We start from the raw sequence: 26143 nt of genomic DNA, 5'->3' as shown, positions 1-26143 counted from the left end.
GTTAACTGTTAACCGTTTAACCGCCGAGAACGTCATTGGTCGGTTAAGCATGTCAGTCAAACGGTTCATTTGCATATTACATTTGCATACAACGTGTTGTAAATGTGGTGATCTTTTTCCTCCTTCGCAGGAAGCAATGTTAATGTAGCCTACTGTAGCAGCATTATATAGGAATTACAAGCTCCTGCCACTGCCAGAACAACATTCATTTAGAGAAAGGCTTTTTTAATGTTTGAGAGAAAAGCAGTGTGCATTGTCACTGACTTCTCTGTCTCTCAATGTCCGCCCCCCCCTGCATGCTCCAGATGTGCTCTGTGTTCTCTGTGTACTCCCAGACTAAATTAACATCATGCTGGATTGAAGAAGACTTGAAACCACCGAGTGAGGCCATGAACTCATTATAAAAGTGTTTACTGAGGCCATAAATCAAGTGAGAGGCCATTCACTTCCATGTAATCAGACTTCTTTTGCAGCCAGCGGAGTCGGCCTCTGCAGGTCAGTCGAAAGAATGCAGGTATATAAGATACTTCCGATTTCGATTCACAAACGGAGCTAGGAGCTAGCGTGTGTGTGTATATGTATAGGTGTGTGCATGCGGTGCGTGCGTGCGTGCGTGTGTGTGTGTGTGTGTGTGTGTGCTCACCATGAGGAAGAGTGGTGTGCTGAGGTTGGACAGGAGGTGGACAGAGTTGGTGGTAACAGACTGAGCGCCGGCACACCAGGCCAGAGAGTAGAGCCATGGCTGACTGATCACATACAGGTTGGTGCTGATGTTCACTGACCAGTACTTACTGTAGAGAGAGAGGGGGGAGGAGGGAGGGAGAGAGAGGGGGAGGAGGGGGGGGGGGTAGAGAGAGGGGGGGAAGGAGGGAGGAGGAGAGAGAAATTGGAATAAGCACTGAAATATGAAGAAAAAATGGCAGTATTAAAGACATTGCACACGCGCGCGCGCACGTATCTCTGCCTCTGACTCGCATTTCTGTCTCACAAATGGGGTTAAAGGGTCCTTTTTCTAATGATCATCTGCTGGGGTAAACATGCTGGGAAGGAGAAGGAGGGAGATACAGGCAAACAGACAGACAAACAGAGAGAGAGAGTGAGAGAGACAGGCAAACAGACAGACAAACAGAGAGAGAGAGAGAGAGAGAGACAGGCAAACAGACAGACAAACAGAGAGAGAGAGAGAGAGAGAGAGACACAGGCAGAGAGACAGACAGAGAGACAGACAGGCAGAGAGAGACAGAGACAGGCAGACAGCGAGAGAAAGACAGACAGACAGGCAGAGAGAGAGAGAGAATGAGACATTGATTTTCCATTAGAGTGAGTGCAGAGCTGAGAGGCAATTATACTTAAGAGATTATACAACTAGGTGTGTGTGTGTGTGTGTGTGTGTGTGTGTGTGTGTGTGTGTGTGTGTGTGTGTGTGTGTGTGTGTGTGTGTGTGTGGTGTGTGTACATGTATGTGTGTTATTATTATTTGTATCATTATTTTATTTTAATTGCGGTGAAACCGGGGACAATTTGCTAGTGAAAGTTGAAAACCGGGACATTTTAGTGTTTTACAGATATTTGTCGGGACTGGGAACTCCCATCTTGAAACCAGGACAAAGACGAGGGGGAAGTATGTCAGCCATGTTTGTAAAGGATCTACTTCTCCTCACCTCTTCTCCCAATTCCCTATCACTCCTACTGTATCAATCCATCTCTCCTCTCTGAAATGCCTCCCACTTCAGTCTCTCCTGCCTCCTCTGTCTCCTCAGTCCTCCTTTCTCCTCTCAACTGCTATAATCTCCCTCTCTCTCACTCTCTCTGACCTCCCTTTCACTCCTCCTCATCCTCCTCTCTTTTCCCTGGGGTTCTTCTTCAAACAGAAAGTGCCATCTGTAACCTAACTTACATAACTACACACGCGCGCGACACCATCAAAAGCTTACTGTTTGAAACGTCAATGATCAAATGGTGTCTGTGTTTATGTGTATAGGTGTGCGTGTGTGTACCTGATCTGTTGCTGTGACATGGTGCTGTAGTGCAGGTTCAGTCGGCTGATGTGGTTGTCTGTTAGATCCTGTATGGAGGCCTTCTCTCCGGAGGTCTGCTGCAGCTCCGGTGCACAAGTCTGGACTAACTCCCTGTCCTCGGGTGGCAGCCACAGCACCTGCACACACACATACACACACACACACACGCACGCACACGCACATTTTTACACGCAAATATTCCGTGTAGCATGACCATGTTTAACGTCATCACCACTCCTCAGTAGCTTGTAGATGTGTGAACGAGTGAGAGAGTGAAACCGAGCAGACTGCAATAAGCGATAAACAATATAATGACTTGCTTACAAATATTGAAATAAATATTGTAAAGTCAAAAACAAACATTTTAACTCTTCAAAAAACTTCAGGAAGAAAAATTGCCTTTTTTTTCTTCTTTTGAGCTTGGTCACAATGCATTTTTTGGTTTATTCAATGGGTTTTGAAAAAAATTCATAAAACTAGTATTTGCTCAAACCCGAGAGGAACATGTAATCCTTCTCATCTTCTTATTCCCTGGCTGCAACCACACTACACCAAACGTGTTTTTGCGGTTTCTTTACTAGCCCTATGCAACCCAGTCCTTCAGTTTGAATGAAAACATAAAATTTACATTGTAAATGACCACATAAGGTCTTGGCTATATCTCATATTAGAAGATAATTCTTCACATATACCCACGCACAAGCCCTACAGTTACCTGTGAGGAGTTGATGTGGGCCTGCACCACCTGCAGGGTGGTGTTGATGTATGAGTGCCTGTAGGGGTGTCCGTACGGTGGCCTGTGCAGGTCAAACAGCACCAGACTGCCGCTACGGGCCGCCGCCTCCAGGAAATGGGCCAGGGAGGGAACAGACTGGTTCTGGGCCTGGGAGCGGTCTGCCTCGGACAAGGAGGACCCCATGGTGAAAGGATACCTCTGTAAGGTGGTTAACAAATGAGTTAAAGTCCCTGGAAACCAAAATCCACAAAAACCTTCTAACTATTAAATTTAGGGTCTTATGTGAGTAATTGTGTGCCTCAGAAAGTAGTTGACATTACTTTCAACCCTAACCCCTAAAATCGACACTTTTCTACAAGGTCTGGATTTCCATTTCCTCATTGAAGAGAGCGGTGCGCGCGGTGCTAAAATGCATGATCTTATCATGTCATAAGATTTAATCGAATCACACACACACACGCACACACACACACACACTGACACACACACAGTAGTGCTGTGCACTCGCAGCGGCAGAGATCTCTTCCTCTCTGTCAGTAGGCTATGCGCCGAGCAACGCGCGAACACACACACACACACACACACTCCATCTCTCTTTCCTTCTCTCTCTCTCTCTCTCCGTTTCCCTCTCTCTCTCTCTCTCTCTCTCTCTCTCTCTCTCTCTCGGAGGAGACCTGCTGCAGACGGGACACGCCCACACAGTCCGCGGGAGAAAAGACGGTGTAAAATGTAATTGATTCTCATGACTTTTGTCATGACTGTCAAACCTAAATTTATATACTTTGCAACGTTCATCATCGTTCAAATTTGGCTGGTGGCTTATTAACATAGGTTCCTGTGATGTGATGAACTCAAAATGCTAAATAATAAAAATATATTTCTGGTTTCCAGGGACTTTAAGTTAAGTCAAGTCAAGTCATTAATTCAAGTCATTAGTTTATTAACCCTGTGGGGAAATTAATCCTCTGCATTTGGCCCATCCTCTACTAGGAACCTTCCTAGAACTAGGAGCAGTGAGCAGCCACAGTGCAGCGCCCAGGGACCAACTCCAGTTCCATTTCGAGTGCCTTGGTCAGGGGCACTGACAGAAGTTTTAACACTAATGTCTTTGATGGTGGGAGGAAACCGGAGCACCCGGAGGAAACCCACACAAACATGAGAACATGCAAACTCCACACAGAAAGGACCTGGGATGGACCAGGGTTCAAACCTGGAACCTTCTTGCTGTGAAGCAACAGTGTTAACCACTGAGCCACTGTGCTGTCAAGTGTGAGTGTGGTGAAAGAGAGAATAGATGAAAGAAAGTCTAGGATAAGAGTACAGAATAGGATGTTTCTCAGCTTTAATATTTATTTCTATTCCACACTACATGATGGATGTGTCATTTTCATTTGCGCTGCATTAATTCTTGCACTTTCAATGCAGTCATTACTTTTCAACAGCACATGATTTCCCTAACAACCAACAACACAATCCATGTTGTTATTATCACTGTTCATTGTCAAGTGAAAGCCTTGTGACTTGTGACTGAATGTGTCTGCTTTACATGATTTCACCTAAACTGAGTATGGGTTGAGAAGATTCTCTCAACCTCTTCGCCTGAAGAAACACTGAAACCCTTTGCATAATGTCAACAATGCATTGTCATGCTAAAAACATGTTGATATTGTGGACAGACAAGGTTTTCACATGACAGCGACGATGTTGTGTTGAGACGATTTAATTTGTAATTCATAAGTGTGATTCAGATGTGGTTTATCCCAGTGCTTTTAACACATAGGTTAGATCACATGAGCCCATGCATGTAGTTTTCATTAGCCATTCACTACATTTTCACTTTTTGTTGGTTTGGTACAAATTGTGTCTACATATCTTGCCAAGGTGCCAACTCACCATAGCCTGGCATCTCAAGATCCTTTGTATCAATTAGAATGTGTGTGTGTGTGTGTGTCTGTCTGTGTGTGTGTGTGTGTGTGTCTGTGTGTGTGTGTGTGTGTGTGTGTGTGTGTGTGTGTGTGTGTGTGTGTGTGTGTGTGTGTGTGTGTGTGTGTGTGTGTGTGTGTCTGTGTGTGTGTGTGTGTGTGTGTGTGTGTGTGTGTGTGTGTGTGTGTGTCTGTGTGTGTGTGTGTGTGTGTGTGTGTGTGCGCGTGCGTGAGTGCGTGCGTGCGTGTGTGTGTGCGTGTGTCTCACCGATAGGAACCAGTCCCCGGCGTTGAGCTGCTGTAGCTCGGCCCAGGTGAACATGGAGGCGTCGGCATGCGTGCGGTTTGGGAAAACCTGGGCGACATTAGTGGTTCTCCTCAGAGTGGAGTCATGCATCAGGAAGGGAACACCGTCATAGCTACAGAGAGGGAGAGAGAGAGGGAGAGAGAGAGAGAGAGAGGGAGGGAAATAGAGAGGAGAGAGGGAGAAGGAGAGAGAGGGAGGGAGAGATGGAGAGAGAGGGGTGGAGAGAGATGGAGAGAGAGGGAGGGAGGGAGGGGAGAAAGAGGGAGGGAGAGAGAGAGAAAAGGGGATAGAAAGAAAGAGTGAGGAGTGGAGATGAGTGCAGAGGTGGAAAAAAAATAGGAAGAGAACGGAAAAGACGAGGGGAAAAGAGATCATTAAAATCAGTAAATGATGACTTTCTCAAAGCTCTGATCACTGTGCAGAAACTTGCAGCAAGCATATTAAGTTGGGCTTTCATAGTCATTCATCTCACACTCATAAACACACACACACACACACACACACACACACACACACACACACACACACACACACACACACACACACACACACGTATAGGCTACTTATACACACACAATCTCATGCATGTCACCGCAATTAAACACACAGTATTTTCTGGAGTCAGCTACACACACGCACACAAATCCTTGCCGGATTAATTACACCGGAATTGCCTACCGTAAGCATGATCATTCATGCAAATCTGTCTCTCTCTCTCTCTCACACACACACACACACACACACACACACACACACACACACACACACACACACACACACACAGACAGACACACACGTGTGCAGGGTCACAGCAACATGGCATTAGGCTAACAGTGAGTCTTGCGGCGTATCTCGGTTATGTGGGGGGGATGTGGCAAATGAGCTAAACTTCCAAAAAAGTGGTGTATCCCTTTAAGCGCTGACCATCGAGCTAGCATGCTAACCTACCTGGCATGCATTTGAACTAATGAGAGTGCTAACGGCTAACTGGATTAGCGTGGCAGTAATCACCTTAGCGCTGTAGGAAGGCAGGCTAACATCTGATCTCTATAATTAGCACGGGGGCACAGGATGAGTGATTCACTGTAGGGCCGGGACAGCAGGTCTGTGTAACTGTTCTACTTGGAAAAAGGAAAATAAAAAAAGTACTGAGATTTCTGTTGTTTAACATTTTCTAGAATACTAACAGAAAATGTAGTGACAGTCCTAATAGTAATAGTACTTTAAAACTAATAGTAGTAGTGGTAGTAGTAGGCCTAGTAGTAGCGGTAGGCCTACTGTTGTAATAGTAGTTGTAATAAGCCTTGTAGTAGGCCCTGCTGGTATTGTGGTAATACGATGTTGGTAAACAAAGGGCTTCAGCAGCTTCTGGGGGAACTGGGGCCTGTACTACAAAGCAAGATTAGTGGTTTAGCGAGGTAACTTCAGGTTTAAACCTGGTTTGGCCGTACTACAAAGCAAGTTAACTTCTTACCGACATATATTTCCATAGCAACTTATGCTTCACACTTAACCTGGTCCGGAGCAGGTTAAGTTGCAAGGATAAGATTAGACCTTAAATACACCGCCCACGAACCAATCGAATCAGCAGTTTGGAAAAATGGCCAACCCCTTTCTGGACGAGTTTCCCATCTAGGAAGGAGCACGAATTGTAATGTTGAATGAGTAATGTTAATCAATGTTAATGTTAATCAAGGACTAAAGCCTTGCACTTGTTGGCTATTTTAATTAAGCCCTACTTACCACTTTGGAATATGTTTTTATATATACATTTTTGTGCTCTCAAGTAGCCTAGATACGTTGTTTGATCCCGCTGATCGATTGCAGCTGAATAGTGAGTGGAGAAATATCACTAAACCGGCATAAAAAGGTTACATAAACGTCTCCAAAGCGCACGGTGCCGTGTGCGCAACGGAGCTGAGACTGACGTTGGGTTGGAATTGAAATGGTCATACTGTACATGCTAGAATAGCCTACTACATCTAAGCAATTTAATATGGGATCACCTGCACACAGGCGATCCCATATTAAGATGATTCATATCTAGGCGACTCCTGCATTTTGCAGCTGCAACTGTGTTGCTTTTGGCCTGTATGATGTGATTGAACTTCATATTTCCAGCATCATTATATGAAATATGGAGATATGCGACTCTGCTGACATTATAGCCATGTGACCACAAAATAGGCTAGTTTTTATCAATGAAAACTATGCCCGCATCGTCTCAATTCAGTTCAGCAGTTTTCTCTTTTATAGGCTATTAGGATATCATTATTTTATTCATTGAGCATGCGTTTCTAAATCTATGGTCTAAATAGGCTTACAGATTGTGGAAATTTATAGACTGAGATTACACATTTACATTTTTACACTCGCACAACATTCGTAGTACAGGCCTCCGCTGTCCATTTTAAACAGCAGTTCAATGTGAAACCATGCCCTCTTTGAACTCTAACTGCTCCTTCATACTTTAAGCTAGATACTGCATTTCAATTTTAAACAAGTCACCACTTTTAGAATTCTATCACATCACCTTAATTCAGCTTTAATTTATCTTTTGCACTCTTTGATAAATCGCAGTTTATGCTTTATGCATTTTTCAGCCTTTATAATGGGACGCTATGGAGCCAGTCTTGAGTGTGTCTCACTCTATTCTACACTCACCGATTCCCACCTGGGACGCTGTGGGTGCTGGGGGTGTGCCCCCCCCCCCCCCCCAACACAATACCGGGTCAGAGTCGCAGCAAACTAGATTTGAAGGCCGCGTAACAGCCTGATAATCTAGTTTGACTAAATTCACACATTTTAAAACTGTGACAGTTCACACAACTTTAACACTCCATACACACAATACCCTTGAGCTACTCCTGCTAACACTCACAAAGTCCAAATATAAGCGATGTGAGATAGTTTTTGAGGTATTAATGTTTGTTTGGCACAGCTTTTCAGCTGTATTTCATACTAGTTAACTGCTGCAGTGGCACCCGGAAGTGTTTTGTTGTTGTTGTTGTCACACTGATTTGTCCTATAGTCGTACAGTAGTAGACCTAGTAGTATTAATAATCCTGTAGTAGTAGTATTAGTCGTTATATTAGTTCTGATAAAATACAAGTGTCTCTCTTTCACACACACACACACACACACACACACACACACACACACACACACACACACACACACACACACACACACACACACACACACACACACACACACGCTGGGCTTCAGCATAATTTTAGAGAGCAACTGGAAAATTCATAATTTGTTCTTTTCAGCTCCCAGAATGCACCAGGGAATAGCTAGCAGTTCTGATATGCTTATACAGCTCAGCAATTGGAAAAAAGGCTGCAGTGGATGCTACTGGATGATAGAGCCACGCAAACGGATCTTAACCACCAAGGCCCTGGTACTATGACCGTGTCACTCATAGAGCAGTGAATGTTTCAATGAGGTACTACAGTTTAATAGACATTAAAATGGGTGTGTACAAAGACACACTGAAGCCCAGCACTGGGGAGTGATTTATATGTGTGTGTGTGTGTGTGTGTCTCTCTCTCTCTCTCTCTCTCACACACACAAACACACACAGGGGGCAGTGTGATTACCTGATAGTGACGTCAGTCTCCAGCCCCTCTCCTCCAGCTTCCACCGCCTTCTCAAACGACATCATAGTATTCTCTGGTGCAAGCTGCACACACACACACACACACACACACACACACACACACACACACACACACACACACACACACACACACACACACACACACACACACACACACACACACACACACACACACACACACACACACACACACACACACAGCAGAGATATCAGCATTGAGCCCGAGCCAAGTCAGGACTTTCCCCTGCCAGGTCTTTAATCAGAGCTTCTCCAGGCGCTCTGCCTCCATCTCAGACTAAAAGCCTCTCCATCTGCCCAATCATGCAGAACCAAGACCGTCTCTTAACACCATCAGGCTGCAGTGTAGGACATTTAAAATATATCTTTTGGGGGTAACTTTTTCACTGTCTAAAAAAAATTGGGGCATTTACAAAAAAAATGGGGGCACACACAAAATAGTAATTAGTGCATAACGTTGCTAAAGCGTAGTGTGAACAACAGTGCTGTTTGTGTGAGTGTGTTCTTCACCTTCTTCTGGCAACCAGCTTGCAGGTGCTGAGTGTGTGTGAAACTGAGCAATTGTTGCCCCTCGATCACAGATTTTAGATTATAGAGAGTCAAACAGAGAGTTCCCCAAACTTTTGAGTAGCCAGTCAGATTGAAAAAGTAGCCGGATCATGTTCACAGCGTTTGTTTGGTCCTTTTCCCAATTAATAAACAAACCTCAAATATGTATCCATGAGTGTGGCAATTGAAGTAATACAAATAAACATTATTATAAAGGCCCAATGCTCAATTTAATTATAAATAAAACAATATCCATATTGCAAAACACAAACAGGCAATGTATATTTTTAAGAACAAAGAAAATACTAATAACTGTATGTTTCCCACAGGATTTGGAGAGATTGTGGTGGGTAGACCTTGCTTGGACCCTCTTGGGGGGTTTGGGGGGCCATGCCCCCTGTAAGAAAAACGTGTACATTTTAAACTAAAATGCATGAATCTGGATCACTTTGAGAAGCAATTTAAGAGGCTAGATCAGGGGTGGGCAATTATTTTTCATGGGGGGCCACATGAGAAACCCAGATTGTTGCCGGGGGCCAAACAAATATTGTCATGCCACAAAAAAATGTCCTCGCCACCAGAGGGCCAGATTTTGCTGAGGGTTGGGGGCCGAACGGCGCTGTCGCGGAAAAATTTTGGCCATTTGAAGTCAGGTTTAGAGGAATAACTCATTTTAAATTAACAGTTGTGATGTCATTATTCAGTCTTAAACACCAATATTTGATCCTTTTCTCACTCACTCCTATGTCACCACTTGCTCTCCCTGCAGGGCTTGAAATTAGTTTTTTTGACCACCTGCCAATATGGCTGCTAGAAGTTACCAGCCAATTAGAATTTCCACTAGCCAAAATGTTTTTCTTGAAATAAACCAGAAAATGAGTGGGTTAATTTAAGCATAAGTATCAGTAAGTGGCCCGGGATTCTCAAAGCCTATGTTGAGGGTCACACGAACAAAAATGCACTCTTGAAGCTAAATAAATCCAAAACCAACAAGTTAATTACGGTATTTAAATTTTTTACTTCAATGTAGAACAGTCATTTCTTACACATAGCCTTTTAGTCATAAAGATTATTGAAAGATATTCCATATTCCAGACTGAAATGTTATAACAGAAGTGGAGTATTGGCCAGAATGACATGAACATTTGGACACTTATTCAGCGGGTATCTTGTATGTTGCGTTCAGGTGCACTGTAAAAAAAATAAAAAAAATTACAGTGTATAAAGTAACCGGTAGGCCAGAGGCCAGTAGGCAGAGAAATCGCCGGCTACCGGGGCTTGGGGAACTCCCTGGTCAAATGTTTGAGCGTCTGTGTGGTACTGCTCAGTTTCATCTGTGTCCGTAAGCTTTCAGAAAACGTGCAGAATAACACGAAATGAACGCAGAGTACGAACAGAAGGCTTCATCCGTACGCGTATTTGTATTAATGTTGAGCATAACTGGGCCTTTATACGTTTTTGTCTTGACATCAAAATGCATGCATATTATTTTAAATGCTGCCATGTGATTACTGAAATGTAAAACAACTGCTAGTGTAGAGAGTTCTCCACCAGTCCACAAGACAAATACATGATCCCTTATTTCAGTCATACTGTAAAGATGGAGATGGAGATGAAAGTAGGGCACAGTACAGTACATTAGTACAGTAGAAGTTACTGTGGGTGATGGTGATAGTAACTTTGTTTTGCAGAAACGGGTGGTTTGACAGAAATGTATTGATTAAGACAGGACTGAGGTCAGTTCAGTAGAATTAAGCCCCGCCCAGCTGAGGTGGGACCGGTCTTACCATTGGTGCTCCTCTGTGTCCGATGAGCATGGGGGCGGGACCCAGCGTCCCTGCCTCTTTAATGCAGGGGGAGTACATTCCCAGAGGAACCAGGTAGAGAGAGAACAGCACTGACAGGAACAGACCCAGGAGGGCCACCTGACGCACTGAGGGACACACACACATGCACGCAGGCACACACACACACACACACACACACACACACACACACACACACACACACACACACACACACACACACACACACACACACACACACACACACACACACAGATTCCAAAAGTTTGTATTTATTGTCCCTACATCCAGGGTTTTTAGTCTTCTCAGTCCAGAAACCAGCTCTCTCATCCTGGAACCCGAGCTTGTTAAAGGAGAATTTCGGTATTTTTCACCCTCGGACCCTCGCTATTTTCATAATTAACTAACTCATTTGAGCAGAAATGTTTGAAATTGGTGGAGTATTGACCAAGATTTGCTTGTTGTGCATGCCCCTCCTGCCTGGGCAGCCCGTGCACGTACGTCCACTAAACAAGCTTATTTTTGCAACGGACAGAGGCTCAGATTCTTATTGTAAAAGAGAGAGAAAAGACTTGTATTTACCTCACAGTAGCTTGTTCACCCCCTCTCTCTGCCTGCTGCTCCTCTCTGTCTCTCCATGGCCCCGCTCCTCACTTTGTATCCGTTTAACGTTACTCCTGCTCAAATAAATACAGGCAGCCATCGAATTCAAATGCCTCATCCATGTTCTCGAAATCAGCTAAATATTCAGCCATAATTACAAAATCTTTCAGCTCTGCTTCCTGTTACTCCAAACCAAACATGGCAGCTCCTGGCTTGCCCCCACCACAGCTGACTTCCTGCAACAATGCAACTCTTGCGAGACTTGGATCAAGCAAAAGGTAAATACAGTGTACACTGGATCTCTCTATAATAATGTCATGGAATAATCTGATGGTGTCAGTGGCAAAAACAAGCTTGTTTAGTGCGGCTGCCAGGCGAGGCGATCTGGGTCAATAATACTGCACCAATAAATAAAAAATGCGCTCAGAATAGTTAGATATACATAAAGAAAAAATATGAAAATAGGGTCCAGGTTGAAAAATACTTTAACCCCCCTTTAAACCATATTATTGGTGTATTCAACTGGGGTACTCACCAGAAGTACTGTAGGCTAACATTTTTGGGGCCTGTCTGACCCACAGTTCTCTGTCAACAACATTAGCACGAGGCTGTTTCAAGCTGTGCTCATATGAAGTTTCTCAGCAAATAGTGAATCCCGGTAGTGTCCTGGTCAACAATGGCTGTTCCCCACTGAGGTTTTACTGGAAGAGCTACAATGAGGCTTCAAACAGATTCTTGCCAACATCACTCCATGGTTAACGTATAATTAAGCAATATATCACGAGAGCAAGTGTGTTGTGGTGAATATATCCCGCTGATAAACTGTTATCCCACGAGGCCGCAGGCCGAGTGGCATAACAGTTTATCAGCGGGATATATTCCACAACACACGCTGCTCGAGTGCTATATTGCTTTTATAAAACGGTTTCCAAGTATGATAATATAATAATAATAATAATACTATAAGTCCGACTCCGACTGGCATGTCATTCTGATAGAGTCAGTTGAAACACTACTGTAAGGCGGGACCGCAAGAACATGCGGGTGATTTGATTGGATCGTTCTGGAGACTGAAGTTGACATTGGCCAATCCTGGCGCTTGCTGAGTAGCTGAGATTTTTCTGGAAACCCCGACAGGCAGCTCGAGCCGCAGCGCTGCATTCTCAGCGCTTGTTGAGAAGCTGAATGCTCTCTGCAAAGCTGACACCAACTAACGTTATGGGGTTAAATGCGGGGTTGAATGCGGAGTTAACAGCCTTTCTTTTGCAAAGAAGACATTAGCCCGCATCTATTCTTGTACAAAACATCATTTTCTGCGAAGTATTAGTAAAGTTATAAGCGAAGATCGATTCACAAGGATCTGACAGCTGTCTCCGCCATTTTTTTTTCTACGTTGTCATTTGAGGTAAGCCTTATTATTACTCTCTTAGTAAGAGAGTTGCCATGGCAACCAATAACCCATGGCCATGGGTTATTGAACTCGGTTACTGGAATTATACAATGGCTGTGAACCAATCAGATTGCTTGATTTGAGAGAGCCGTTTTATAATTAACAGTACACACACATACAAGCACACATGGACATACAGTAAGGCCACGTTTACACATAGACATGCACACACATACACTAATCCCTACAGTACCTCTCAATTTGCCTCAATCTAATGGCTATACAGTAGAAGGGTTCCAGAGAAGGAACTTGGAGCGTAATCGGGCTAATATAAATCTCTCCTAATAGGATCAACATGGTAGACAGAACAACAGCCATATGTGCAGCAGGTAGACTGGTCGCTTATAGACCCAGATATGATAAAATAATAGGAAAGAACAGAAGCAATGCTGGCCTCTAGTGTCAACAGGAGGCCTTTGGCTCTTTTGGTCTTCGTCCATACTGTCAACTCTGGCTGGGACAGACTCACTGCCTCATTCACCAGAGACACAGCTGGCAAGTTGGTTTGTGTGAACCCAACTGGTAACATGTCAAGAGGAAGGAAGGAAGGAAGGAAGGAAGGAAGAGTTCTCCCTCATTGGTGTATGGTGTGTGTGTGTGTGTGTGTGTGTGTGTGTGTGTGTGTGTGTGTGTGTGTGTGTGTGTGTGCGTGTGCGTGTGCGTGTGCGTGTGTGTGTGTGTGTGTGTGTGTGTGTGTGTGTGTGTGTGTGTGTGTGTGTGTGTGTGTGTGCGTGTGCGTGTGCGTGTGCGTGTGCGTGTGCGTGTGCGTGTGTGTGTGTGTGTGTGTGCGTGTGCGTGTGCGTGTGTGTGTGTGTGTGTGTGTGTGTGTGTGTGCGTGTGCGTGTGTGTGTGTGCGTGTGTGTGTGCGTGTGTGTGTGTGTGTGTGTGTGTGCGTGCGCGTGCGTGCATGCGTGCGTGTATGTGGGTGGTTGATTGTGGAGAGTTGAGTTGCAGATGAGTAAAGGTCTAATCAATACTGAGAACAGAAGTAACATAGTTTTTTGGGAAGTCAGAATTGACTGTTGAGTCTTATAGAGGTGTTGTGGATTTAAGGGGAAATCCCCCCTCACGCGCTCTCACACCATTATATATTTATTTTTACATTATTTATTTTTAAATATATATATATCAACAATCTGTGATGTGTGGTACATTCCAGGATGTGCTGAAGTGTTGGCAATGTATAAATTGCCAATAGTTGTTTTTAACAGTAGTGTTTTAGTGTTAGTGTTTAGCTCACACTCCTTCCCCCAGCCTGGCAAACCCATCCTGATCACGTGAACTCACATTCTGTTTGGTTCTGTGGATCAGTCTGGACTCCTTCCCACCCGCAGCCATTTCCAGAAATCACAAAGTTCACGGGCCAATCAGGGACCTGCCTTATAGTTGACAATAACGTAACCGGCCAATCAGGGACGCAGCTGGCAAGGCGGTAATGGCGGCTCCCGAAGCAACAAGCGGTAACGGTAACATTAGTAGAGTAAACACAGCCATAAGTGCCGTTATTGCAGAAATTAAAAAAGAAAATTCAAGATTATTTTTTGGGCATTTTTGCCTTTATTTAGATAGGACAGTAGGCACACAGGAAAGGTGGGGAGAGAGAGGGGATGACATGCAGCAAAGGACCTCGGGTCGGATTCGAACCCGCATCGGCCGTGCAAAGGACCGAGCCTCTGTGGTATGCGTGCTCTCAATAACAACAATTAAACAAGAACAACCAGTGGAGCTTCTGGGCGGGAAAGACATGTTCTTCCGACTGGATTTGGATTGGATTTGGCGATGCCGATTGGCTGAGGGAGTTGTCTGTCAAGGCAAGTACTCCCATGCATGGAAATCGATGTGGAGTCCAGACTGATACGTACAGTATGGAGCGAAACAGAATGTGAGCTGATGCTATCAGGATGTTTTTTACCAGGCTAGGGTTCTACATGGACGCTTAGCCTAATACCACAAGGGATATTTCCATTAGACCCCCCCCCCTCTCTCTCTCTCTCTAATCTCTCACCAGGAGACAGCATGAGTCAGCATCACTCCAGACGCTGAATCACCATGGCAACCAGGGACACAGTGTCCATGAAGAGCAGAGAGACAATGAAAAACACAGAGAGGGGGATAGAGAGAGAGAAAGAACTAGATGGGGAGAGCGTGACAAAAAACAAATCAAGGTGACACCCCAAGACAAAGACAGAGGGGGAGAGAGAGACAGAGAGAGAGAGAGAGAGAGAGAGAGAGAGAGAGAGAGAGAGAGAGAGAGAGAGAGAGAGAGAGAGAGAGAGAACATAGTGAGAGAGATCAAGGCCCACACAGACTAGGTAAGAAAGAGAGAGAGTGAAAGAATGAGAATGTGAGCAACAAAAAGTAACTCAGGGAGAGAGAGAAAGAGAGAGAGAGGTTTTTCATTAAGAGAAAGCACTGCTAGAGCTGGTATCGACACTGTTGCAAATGAGTATGAGTATTGTATCCATTTTCAAATTTTGAGTGTCGATACTTCTACACTCTACACACGATACTTGCAAATGAGTATTGTGTTGTACAATTTTTTGTATTGATACCTATCGATACTATCGATTGATAACCCTAACCCAGACCTATCGTGGGCCCATGAAGGAAGGTGATTATTTTCCTTTGCTGCATTGGCCCTTTACTCTGCATTGACCATATGACACACAGGGTGGGAATTTCGTCATTTTAGGGGCAAGGCCATCTGGCCTTCGGCGTCACTTTATTTTAGGGCACAAGGCCACATGTCAGGGCACAAAGGCCATTGCTTTATTGACATTGTGAAGAGCGATTTGCATAGGGCAGGTTACATTAAACTGAGACCACGGACGCTTTTAAAGCAACTGACAGTAGCAGGCTGGTAGCAGGGCACTGCCAAGGTGGCTTTAAGGATCTCAGGGCATCACGGCCAGAGGGAGGGGCAATGGAGGCGGCCTCCATGTAATTCCCACCCTGATGACACGGTCTTCAAACTAAGCAATCATGTCTTCAACTACTATTGATTGTGATGCGTAGGCTATATATAGCACCTCCCACCATGTGTGTAGCACTTACGGTTTTGAGTCATTGTCTATTTTTATATGTATTTTTATTTGTCCTTTTTGAAATGTTCCAAACCTGCATGCTAAGAATAGGCTAAAGATGACTTCTACCCACCACATGAACTTCTAATGGGTGAGTAACTGTTACAGCTTTCTCTTTGTTATGGAGTAGGATCAGTGATTTACATCTATAGCAATGTAGGCTACGTTAATTTTGATCTCATATGTTGAAAATATATGCACCTACTCTACTGTACTGTAATCTGTGTCTGTGATAACATTTGGACGAGCTGTATGGATGGTAAGTTTGCAAAAAGTGTATTTTAGCCGGAGTGGTGAAATTTAATAATTCTACAACAGTGAGATCAGGGGCACTTCATTCATTCATACTGTGTAGGTCTATAATGAGCTGCTGTGCTTTTCTTGATGCTATTTCTATGCTTATCGTCATACTGTGTAAGCTACCTTCGTGCTGATTTGTTAGCGTAGGCGGACTAAAGCTATTTCTGATGTTTGATGATTAGGTTTGAGTCCAGGCTGTGTGTGTGTGTGTGTGTGTGTGTGTGTGTGTGTGTGTGTGTGTGTGTGTGTGTGTGTGTGTGTGTGTGTGTGTGTGTGTGTGTGTGTGTGTGTGTGTGTGGCTGTGTGCGTGCGTGCGTGCGTGCGTGTGTGCGTGCGTGCGTGCACTTGTATTTGGGGCAAGGGCCCATAAAAAATATTTGCAACGGCGCCAATCACAACTATGTTATATCACTGGAGAGAGGAGTGCAAAATTGAGTGAGAGAGATTGATTTTATTTTTCAAAGGAAGTGGTGAGAGAGGGAAGGAGGGAGGACAGAGTTCTCCAGCTCTATAATCCATGCCAGACACAATGTGGGTATGATAGATTTCATAATAGCTTTGCTCCCAGTGGGTGGAGCAGCACGATAGTTCCACACCTGACGCATAAGCGAGCTCCTTACCGCCTGCCAGCAGCCACTCAATACGTCATCTCAAATAGCTCATTTGGTCCCCACTGGCTTAAAGTTATTACAGCTACGACAATGGTTGCATCCAAAACACCCAAGCATCCAGTATTTTGATTTACAAAAGGTCCTAAAAGGCCTGAGTAAATGGCTTGAAGGTTTATAGCTTGTTTTTGACCATGTGGTTTGGTCTGCGTGACATTTGATTATATTCTGATGGTATTTTATTCTATTTCTCTACTCATTTTGTTTGAGCTTGAAACTAAGTGTTATTCAACCAACCTGACAAGGGTTCAAAGCTCACAAAGATGAAAATGAATGAGGTTGTTTACCTCTCTTGTTCATGCGGAAGAAGTGCAGCGCTATTGTCCAGGAGAGGAGGGTCATTAGTGAGACCGCAGCCACATGGAGGAAGGGGGCTGTCACCTAGCCAAACAGAGATAAAGGGAGTAAGAGAGAGACATATATTAGACAGAGTGAGAGAGAGAGAGAGAGAGAGAGAGAGAGAGAATGAGAAAGAAAGCGATCGTGGAAATGATGATGCTGTAAAGACAATTAAGCTAGTTTTCATTCATATGGAAATGTGAATGTAGCATTATAGAAGGTGGAATACAGACCATGGTACTTCGTATTAATGGGCATCATCATCAAATGTTAGAGGAAAATGCTAACAAGTTACAAAATAATTTGCAGTACTATTATTCAGTCTAAGTGACTTTCTGAGTTGAGCGTGCGCGCGGCAAATGCCCTCCTGTGATTGGCTAGTGTGTCTACAGTATGATTGACATCAGTGTAAGCCAACCTGCAGGGAGAGGAGGAGAGTCTTCCATTCTTTGCTCCAGAGGTCAGACAAGATGGCGGTGGCCGTGACGGAGAACACCAACGTCACTACGATGCCAATCTGACAACCACAGGAGGAGGAGAAGGGCAGAGCGTAAAACACAGAGGAAACATGTACCAGCTGTCCATCTGAAACACTACAGGGCCACAATCTGACATAGAGCTGAAACAGAAGAATGCATAGAAGTGACTCAGTGTGTACCTTGTGACTCCAGTGAAGGTACAGCCTCTGTTCCTCAGAGAGTAGACACACCGCCAGCACCTGTACAGCATTACATCTGTTATTGTCACATACTGTCGAGGACAACATGGTCCGGGTTGCAAAATAAAATAAAATAAAAATTCAAAGTTTCAAAATTCAAAACTTTCCATGGGAATTAACTGGAATTAATGCAAACTAACTGGAAATGTTGGGGTAATTTATACTAACTGTATTTAGCTTGTCTATTGTTAGAGAATGGAATTTCCACTCTTCATCCGCTAATGTTGATATAAAAATTAATCGAAACCAGGAGCCAGAAAGATGTCTTTTAGAATTATATTTAATAACCCATACATTCTCTGTCAATCTGTATTGTCAGAGGACTGAATCTCAATGTACACATTCTGATACGTTATACAGAGTCCAAATATTCAGTGGATGACTGACAATTGACATTGATTACTTATACTCAGGGAGAGGAGGAAAGAGGGGGGAGAGGAATGGGATGATCTCTTGGAAATGTGTGTGCATCTCAGTCTGACAGAGACTTATCAGTTGTTATGGAACACGACGCACTGACCAAGGTCTCAGCAAAAGGAGAGAAGTCCTCTGCCATGGGTGAATCTATATGTGTGAGATGTCATGTCATGGTAACTCATAGCATAATTATGCATATGCAATTATTAGGCAACTATTAGCTTATTGAATAGGAAATGGCATGGAACTTATATTTTCTCCAACATATACAAGCAGAAATATAAACATTTTGTTTTGTCATAAGCAGACATGCATGCATTTCTAAAAAAAGAAAAAGAAAATGACATAATCTATTATTTGTGAGTAGAACTTTAATGGCTTCTTTCATTGAACAATAACAAAATGGTCCATTTCCTCCATCACATGCACAGATCATTCCCAGCACCCTGCACACTACTGGATGGCTACTGAGGTCACAGCCTCTGGATGCACTGGGAATTCTTCCATCACATACACGCGGAAACCAGACGCTTGACAAGCTGGACTAAATGCTTTGATGTTGTGTTTTGAATGGGACTAGAGTGTTTCGCACTAGTTTTTCCCAGGGATTTGAACAACCTCCGAGCCACAAGGCTCATTCTCTAACCTTGAGGCTGCTGTTGCCCTCAGTAACTCAGTTGATAGGTGAATATAATTGACCGGAGAAAGAGAGAAGTGGAGTCTGCATACCTGCACATACCCTTGACTACTACAGGTCTGTTTTTATAAACCATTTGATTTTTTTTTATCACATGCAGGAATGAATAAATTGTCATCGTTTTACTGTGTGTTTATTATGGTGTTTTAACAGTTTTGATCACTTTGATTCTATATTTTATGACTGTGTGTAATGAGCCTAAACAAAACAAAAATGGTTGTATGTGAGAGCCATACCAGTAGCAAGGCGATATATGTGAAGAGAGCTGCAGCGACGACCAGCAGGACCAGAGACCAAGGGAACCAGAAACCCAGATTCCCAAAGTTAAACCTGGAGAAGACAAGAACAACACAGCAACAGACAGATCAGTACACTCAACACCTAGCATACAAACTTATATATTGGTTCATTCCTTCGCATATACAGACTTGAAGTATTTCTAAGAATACACTGTAAAAGGCATGTGTGTGTGTGTGTGCGTGTGCGTGTGTGAGACCTACCAGTCAAAGTCGTTGTAGTCATTCTGAGCTTCGCTCCAGAAGTAGAGGAAGACAAAACTCAGGAAGAAGGTGAGGATCAGGAGGCCAAAACTGCCACACTCCAACTGCAGTGCACACACACGCACGCACGCACGCGCGCGCACGCACGCACACACACACACACACACACACACACACACACACACACACACACACACACACACACACACACACACACACACACACACACACACACACACACACACACACACACACACACACACACACACACAGTGTTAGAGAGAGAGAGAGAGAGAGAGAGAGAGAAGATAAATCCTTTTATGTTTTAAACCATATTACCATGTATCTTATTCTTATCCATTGCCAGAGCTTAAAATCCGCCCACTCCATGTAGTTGAGTTTGGCTGCTTCTGGTCTGCCATCGTCATATGCAAATGCCTTTTCTTTGGTTTTACCAGCGATTCACCAATCAACGCCAAGGGGGACTAACGATTGGTCAATCTGCGTCAATAAACAGCCCAACAGGCGGGACTAAGCGGTTCTCAAGTGCGACTAGGAGCAAAGCTAATAACAACAATGACCTGTCACCTCAAGATATCTGAATAATAATGGGTTCTATTGGTACCCCAGTCTCCCTTTACAGACATGCCCACTTTATGCTAATCCATTTTATTCTTCAAAAAAAATGCATGCATTATAAATGTGTTATTTTTGCCTATTCTGAATATTTCTGCATATAGGACCCCTAAACAATATTGGAATTGCAGAAATTGAGTGTGACTGGAAAGCTGAGAGTCTTGTAAATGCAATTAGCCCAATTGTATTCGTGTGTGATGCTGTTAGTCCACATCATCTACATTGTGTCTTGTGTCTGGTATGTGTGTGTTGAGGCTCTACTTTAGCAATACAGTCATGTAAATCGGTGGTATTTATTGCCATAGTAAATTTCACTCTGTATGTGTGTGGGGGGGGGGGGGCACACTTCAAGTCTGGGTCACGTTGGGGCATCACACTGTGTTAATCTGGCCCTGATGATGAGCGTATCTGAAATAGCTAGTCAGCGACTAACAAATCAACACAAGGTAGCAGTTTACATATTTCTCCCAGCATGCCGCTGTCGTGTTCCATAACAACTGATAACTCTCTGTCAGACTGAGACGCACACACAAGAGATCATCCCATTCCTCTCCCCCCTCTTTCCTCTCTCTCTGAGTATAAAGCATATCTCAAATTGTGACATTGCCGCTGAATATTTGACTCTGTATAACGTATCAGAATGTGTACATTGAGATTCAGCCCTCTGACAATACATATTGCCAGAGAATGTATGGGTTATTAAATATATTTCTATAAGACATCTTCCTGGACTCCTGGCTTCAAGTTCATTTGGTTTAGGCTATATCAGCTGTTATATATACATTTAGCGGATGTAGAATGGTTAAAATTCCATTCTCTAACACCCAGCATGCCGCTTGTTCCTTCCAAACTTTCTACATGAAAGTAACTAACCAAATTAAATGAGTGGTGGGTGGAAATAATAATTAGCCTACTCTTATTTAAACATGCAGTTTTTAAACAATAAAGACAAATTAAAAATAGACTATGACTCGACACCCTAAGTGATACACACACATGTTATGGGAGTGGTATATATACCCATTACATCAATGTCACCGTGTTAGTAGAATGGTTAGTTGCTCTGCTCTCCCCTAGGAGCGCTGGCTCCCCGGTAATGCCACAAACAACTGTATCGCACAGTAAATCTGTTTTCTTTTTTTTTTACATCAATTTATTGGGGGGGGACACATTTTATCAGGCTTAAATATTGGGGGGGATTTGTCGTTCTCAATGTATATTGCCGCTACGGCCCTGGTGGGAAGGAATGGAACTCGTGGGAATAGCGAGATCCTCTCACGTGCTACGTCCTGCCGGTGAAAAGAAGCGGCCTGATGTGGATTGGAGAAGGCAGATGGCAGCAGGTCAGGGACAGGGGCTCTGTATACTCATCTTTGCCTTGCTCCTCAGTCCTCAGACTCTCTCCCCCAAACACAGACCTCTCAAAAGGCTTTTGACGGATGCGATGAAAATCAAAGCTGTTCCGAAAACTTTTATGACGGCCAAAAGTTTCAGAGTCAGTGTGTAAACGTGACTGAGGCAACATGAGGATGGAAAATAAAGACTTGGTGTGCAAAAGCCTTCAGTCTCTCATATTACTGAATGCATGCAGAAGCATTATATTGTGATACGAGCTGACGTAGTAGATGTGCTGATATTTCCACAGTCAGCAGGCCGGCGCAGAGGCAGTCCGGGGAATCAATACTCTCTCTGCATGATCAGCAAACTAACTAAATACACTGTTTAAGTCAGAGTAGATCCTGCTGCTGCTGTGTGTGTGTGTGTGTGTGTGTGTGTGTGTGTGTGTGTGTGTGTGTGTGTGTGTGTGTGTGTGTGTGTGTGTGTGTGTGTGTGTGTGTGTGTGTGTGTGTGTGTGTGTGTGTGTGTGTGTGTGTGTGTGTGTGTGTGTGTGTGTGTGTGGTGTACCTTGCTGCAGCAGCACTCCCCTGGCTGTGCTCTGGCTCTTTGGTATCGTCTCCATTGGCAACCGTAGAGGCCGGCCAGGCAGGAGACAAATGGCTGGTGTTCATACCTGGTGCAGCCAATCAACAATTAACCAATTAACAGGTACAATTAAGTTTATCATCAGTAATCTGAACACAGCATTTGGGAAAATATGAGGAATCACATTATCAATCACCTGGGGGGGGAGCAATCCATATTCAGACATTAATGTGCACTTTTTTTCTTAATATAACAGTTTTTAAATCATTTTGATTTTGATTTTCAGATAAAAAGTTTTCCGCTGACAAACTAACAGGACAAGGTTGGAGTGTTCCTTTAAGGCTGCAGTACCATCTGCCCAATGGCAGCAGTGGGTGGCTGGTGTCCTTTATCATCCTTCGGGCCTTGCTGGTGCACCGGCGGGTGTATAAATCCTGGATAGAGGGAAGCTCGCATCCACTGATGCGCTCTGCACTTTTATTGTTAAATCTGAAAGTGAAACGTTTGCTAAAAAATCGTTTGCTAGCTTGTTTAGCGGTGTGATTAGCCACTTTAGACTGGATATTTGAAGCAATATTATAAACACTGCAGAAAGGAAGCAAAGTAGAGAAGCGTACTTTATAGGAATACCGTAGGCCTTTTTCACGGCAACATTTGGTGTCTAAAAGGCAGGAAGTAACACATGTGCAGCAAAACATTAATTAGGGTTTCCAATTTCAAGTCCCTGGCCCAATTCCAATCCGCCCCCTAAACACTCAAGCCCTGAACCCTCAGTCCCTCTAATGGCCGCCATCTGAAAGTGGTTGAGTCATCAAGTGTGGAAGGGATCCACATTGGATAAATATGAGGATTGGGACAGCAGAGCCCTTTGCACTTGACAAGATGATGTTGACTCTGGCAGGTTTGGGGCTCGCTATATATTGTTTATTGTCAAGACGCCTAAAGTGTTTGAGGGATAGACTCCCTGATGAGTGTTCTCATCCAGGCTCTAGCTCTACAGAGTGGACAACAGGTCATTTAAAAATAAATGTAGCCTACTGCAAAATCTGCAACATGTGGAATTATAATTAAAATAAGCATAATAATGACATTATACACAATGTCAATACTGTACAATACAGATTCGGTAAAACTATTTCTCATTCATCAAAAAAGTTGTGATTGCAATTGTAATAGAAATGATTGATGATTATTCTAGGATTGTGTAAAATAACTACTTGCATTCCTCTGATATAATATTTTTGTCTAATCTGAAATCCCTATTAATGTAATGTTTCATTGTCAATTAAGGCATTCCAGCGCACTCGCAAACACCGCGTTCGTTTCACGCGTGTGTTCTTTTATTTTTTTGACTGATATTTGCAGCCTTCCCCGTTTTATACCTCACAACGCTATGCATTGTGGGCAATTCCCTTTGCCTAAGTGGCCATAGCTGCTCCCTTACGGTAAGGGGGCAGAAAGGGCTCACTCTGAGCCCTCGTTCACTTTGCGATTTCACCGTGGGACATCCCTAAACCCTCACTCCCTTCACGTGAACGCGCCTCTAAGGGCTTGAGTCAGTAAGGGGGCGAATTGGAATTGGGCCCATTTAGGTGTTCCAGTGCTGGGGCCCTAATTAGTGAGTTGGTTGCACCTGTGTTTACCCTGCCTTTTAGACACAAAATGGCAGCTGTGAAATAGGCCCATTATCAGCATGGCTGTAAGGCATCTTTGACCAATCAGATCAACCATTGTATTTTATTATTTAAACTGCCTCAAGAGTCAAGTCACAGAAATAGGCGACTCTGTGAGTCCTGATGTGTTTTGTCTTAAAGCCCCCCTCCAGTCAGTTTTTCCTACCTGTTTCATGTTGATGTTCTATGAAAACGTACATGTGCACATGCTGTAACAACGCACGTCACCATTTGTGCCAAAGAGCTTGATAAGAACCGAAGATAGTTTGTTCCACTTATGTTCCACTGCATCATAAGACTGCAGGCGCTGTTGTAAAAGAAGCAGCGTCTCCTTGTCTTCAGTATACTCTTTGTCTGTGATAAAACCGAAGTAGCGGCCATACTGGTTCCGGTCATATCTCTGTGAAAAACATTATTTTAGAAGCCAAAATATTGCTTATTGTCAACAAACCGGCCAACATATCAAAGCTGATGAACTGAGTAAGAGTGACTGTCGTGGTGTTTTGAGCCTGGTGAACTTAGTTAGCAAATGTAGCGGGTAATGGCTAACACCTAGCTAACGGCAGATGATATTTACTGTAAATATTGTATTTGTCTATGACACGTCACTCGTTAGACAACATAATGTCTGACGTCGTCACCCATTGGTTGTGTGCTGTTCTGTACCTCTGCAGCAGCTGCCGCCGCACCAACTTTAACTTCCCCAGCTTCAGTCTGGTCACGGGCAAACACTCACCCACAGCCCAGCATCACAGAAAGGGGGGGAGAGACAGAGAGAGACAGAGAGAGAGGGAGAGAGAGGGAGGGAGAGAGAGAGGGAGGGAGAGAGAGGGAGAGAGAGAGAGGGAGAGAGAGAGAGGGAGAGGAGAGAAGGAGGACAGAGGAATAAGGGCAAGATGCTGTTGGCCCACACACTGTCTTCACCTACAGAGAGTGAGGAACAAAGTTTGAATCAATTTAGACGGTGTAGCCTATATATAGACAATCTAGACTTGCAGGGGGGGGGGGTCTGGAGTGCTGGTTCTATTGCTGTGGCCTGGTTAGACTATTCTCACACACACACACACACACACACACACACACACACACACACACACACACACACACACACACACACACACACACACACACACACACACAACACACACACACACACACACACACACACACACACACACACACACACACACACACACACACAGCTATGTATGCTCTATTTGTTTATGTGAATCCATCATTATACAATACAGTATGCAGAGCTGCCTCATTAAGACTGCCCGCTGCAGTACTGAGCTCCTCCACACATCAGAGGTTTCCTCAGCTCCACTGACCCCAACACTCCTGCAGCTAACCAGTCAGTACAGCAACTCACAGACTGCAGCTAGCCAGTCAGTAAAACAACTCACAGACTGCAGCTAACCAGTCAGTAAAACAGCTCACAGACTGCAGCTAACCAGTCAGTAAAACAGCTCACAGACTGCAGCTAACCAGTCAGTAAAACAACTCACAGACTGCAGCTAGGCAGTCAGTAAAACAACTCACAGACTGCAGCTAACCAGTCAGTAAAACAACTCACAGACTGCAGCTAACCAGTCAGTAAAACAACTCACAGACTGCAGCTAGGCAGTCAGTAAAACAACTCACAGACTGCAGCTAACCAGTCAGTAAAACAACTCACAGACTGCAGCTAACCAGTCAGTAAAACAACTCACAGACTGCAGCTACCCAGTCAGTAAAATAACTCACAGACTGCAGCTACACATTCAGTACAACTCCCAAAACTGCTGCTAACCAGTCAGTACAACAATTCACAAAACTGCAGCTAACCAGTAACCAGTCAGTAACAAGTGTCCAGAGTGTCCAGAGTTAAGAATACATTGTACTTATTTGACTCATAGTAGACACATGCAAACTAACTTTTGCAAAATGTGTTATAACAAATAGTCCTAAACAAACTACGGTAAGCCATTTGCCCAAACCACACAGATAAAGTCACAGATAAAATCCACCTTTTATGAAACATAGCATCTCATTATAACCATAGCATAACCAAGAGAAATTAGCCAAAATGGAATGCAATTTGCTTAACTTCAGATTGGGCAATCTTGTCCTTTCATATAGACAGGACAATGTCAAATGAAACTCACTTTAAATTT

The 26143-nt window shown here is 43.9% G+C and overlaps 1 protein-coding gene across 1 annotated transcript in view; it reads right to left on the bottom strand.

Annotated features, from left to right (window-relative positions):
• Positions 1–26143, bottom strand: part of LOC310776443 (glycerophosphodiester phosphodiesterase domain-containing protein 5-like) — a gene marked incomplete at both ends in the record, with an annotated part of 49636 nt that overhangs the window by 4249 nt on the left and 19244 nt on the right. The window contains 13 exons of the mRNA XM_083636634.1: positions 644–791; positions 1998–2155; positions 2734–2952; positions 4945–5095; positions 8589–8671; positions 10963–11108; positions 17372–17465; positions 17842–17940; positions 18082–18141; positions 19492–19585; positions 19756–19859; positions 22297–22402; positions 24654–24718. Of these exons, the coding sequence (XP_083492760.1) occupies positions 644–791; positions 1998–2155; positions 2734–2952; positions 4945–5095; positions 8589–8671; positions 10963–11108; positions 17372–17465; positions 17842–17940; positions 18082–18141; positions 19492–19585; positions 19756–19859; positions 22297–22402; positions 24654–24718 (1527 nt within the window). The remainder of the gene's footprint in view (positions 1–643; positions 792–1997; positions 2156–2733; positions 2953–4944; positions 5096–8588; positions 8672–10962; positions 11109–17371; positions 17466–17841; positions 17941–18081; positions 18142–19491; positions 19586–19755; positions 19860–22296; positions 22403–24653; positions 24719–26143) is intronic.

Source organism: Poromitra crassiceps, assembly GCF_964638095.1.
Source record: "Poromitra crassiceps genome assembly, chromosome: 5".
NCBI lineage: Eukaryota > Metazoa > Chordata > Actinopteri > Beryciformes > Melamphaidae > Poromitra > Poromitra crassiceps.
This window is presented reverse-complemented; position numbering and strand designations above follow the sequence as displayed.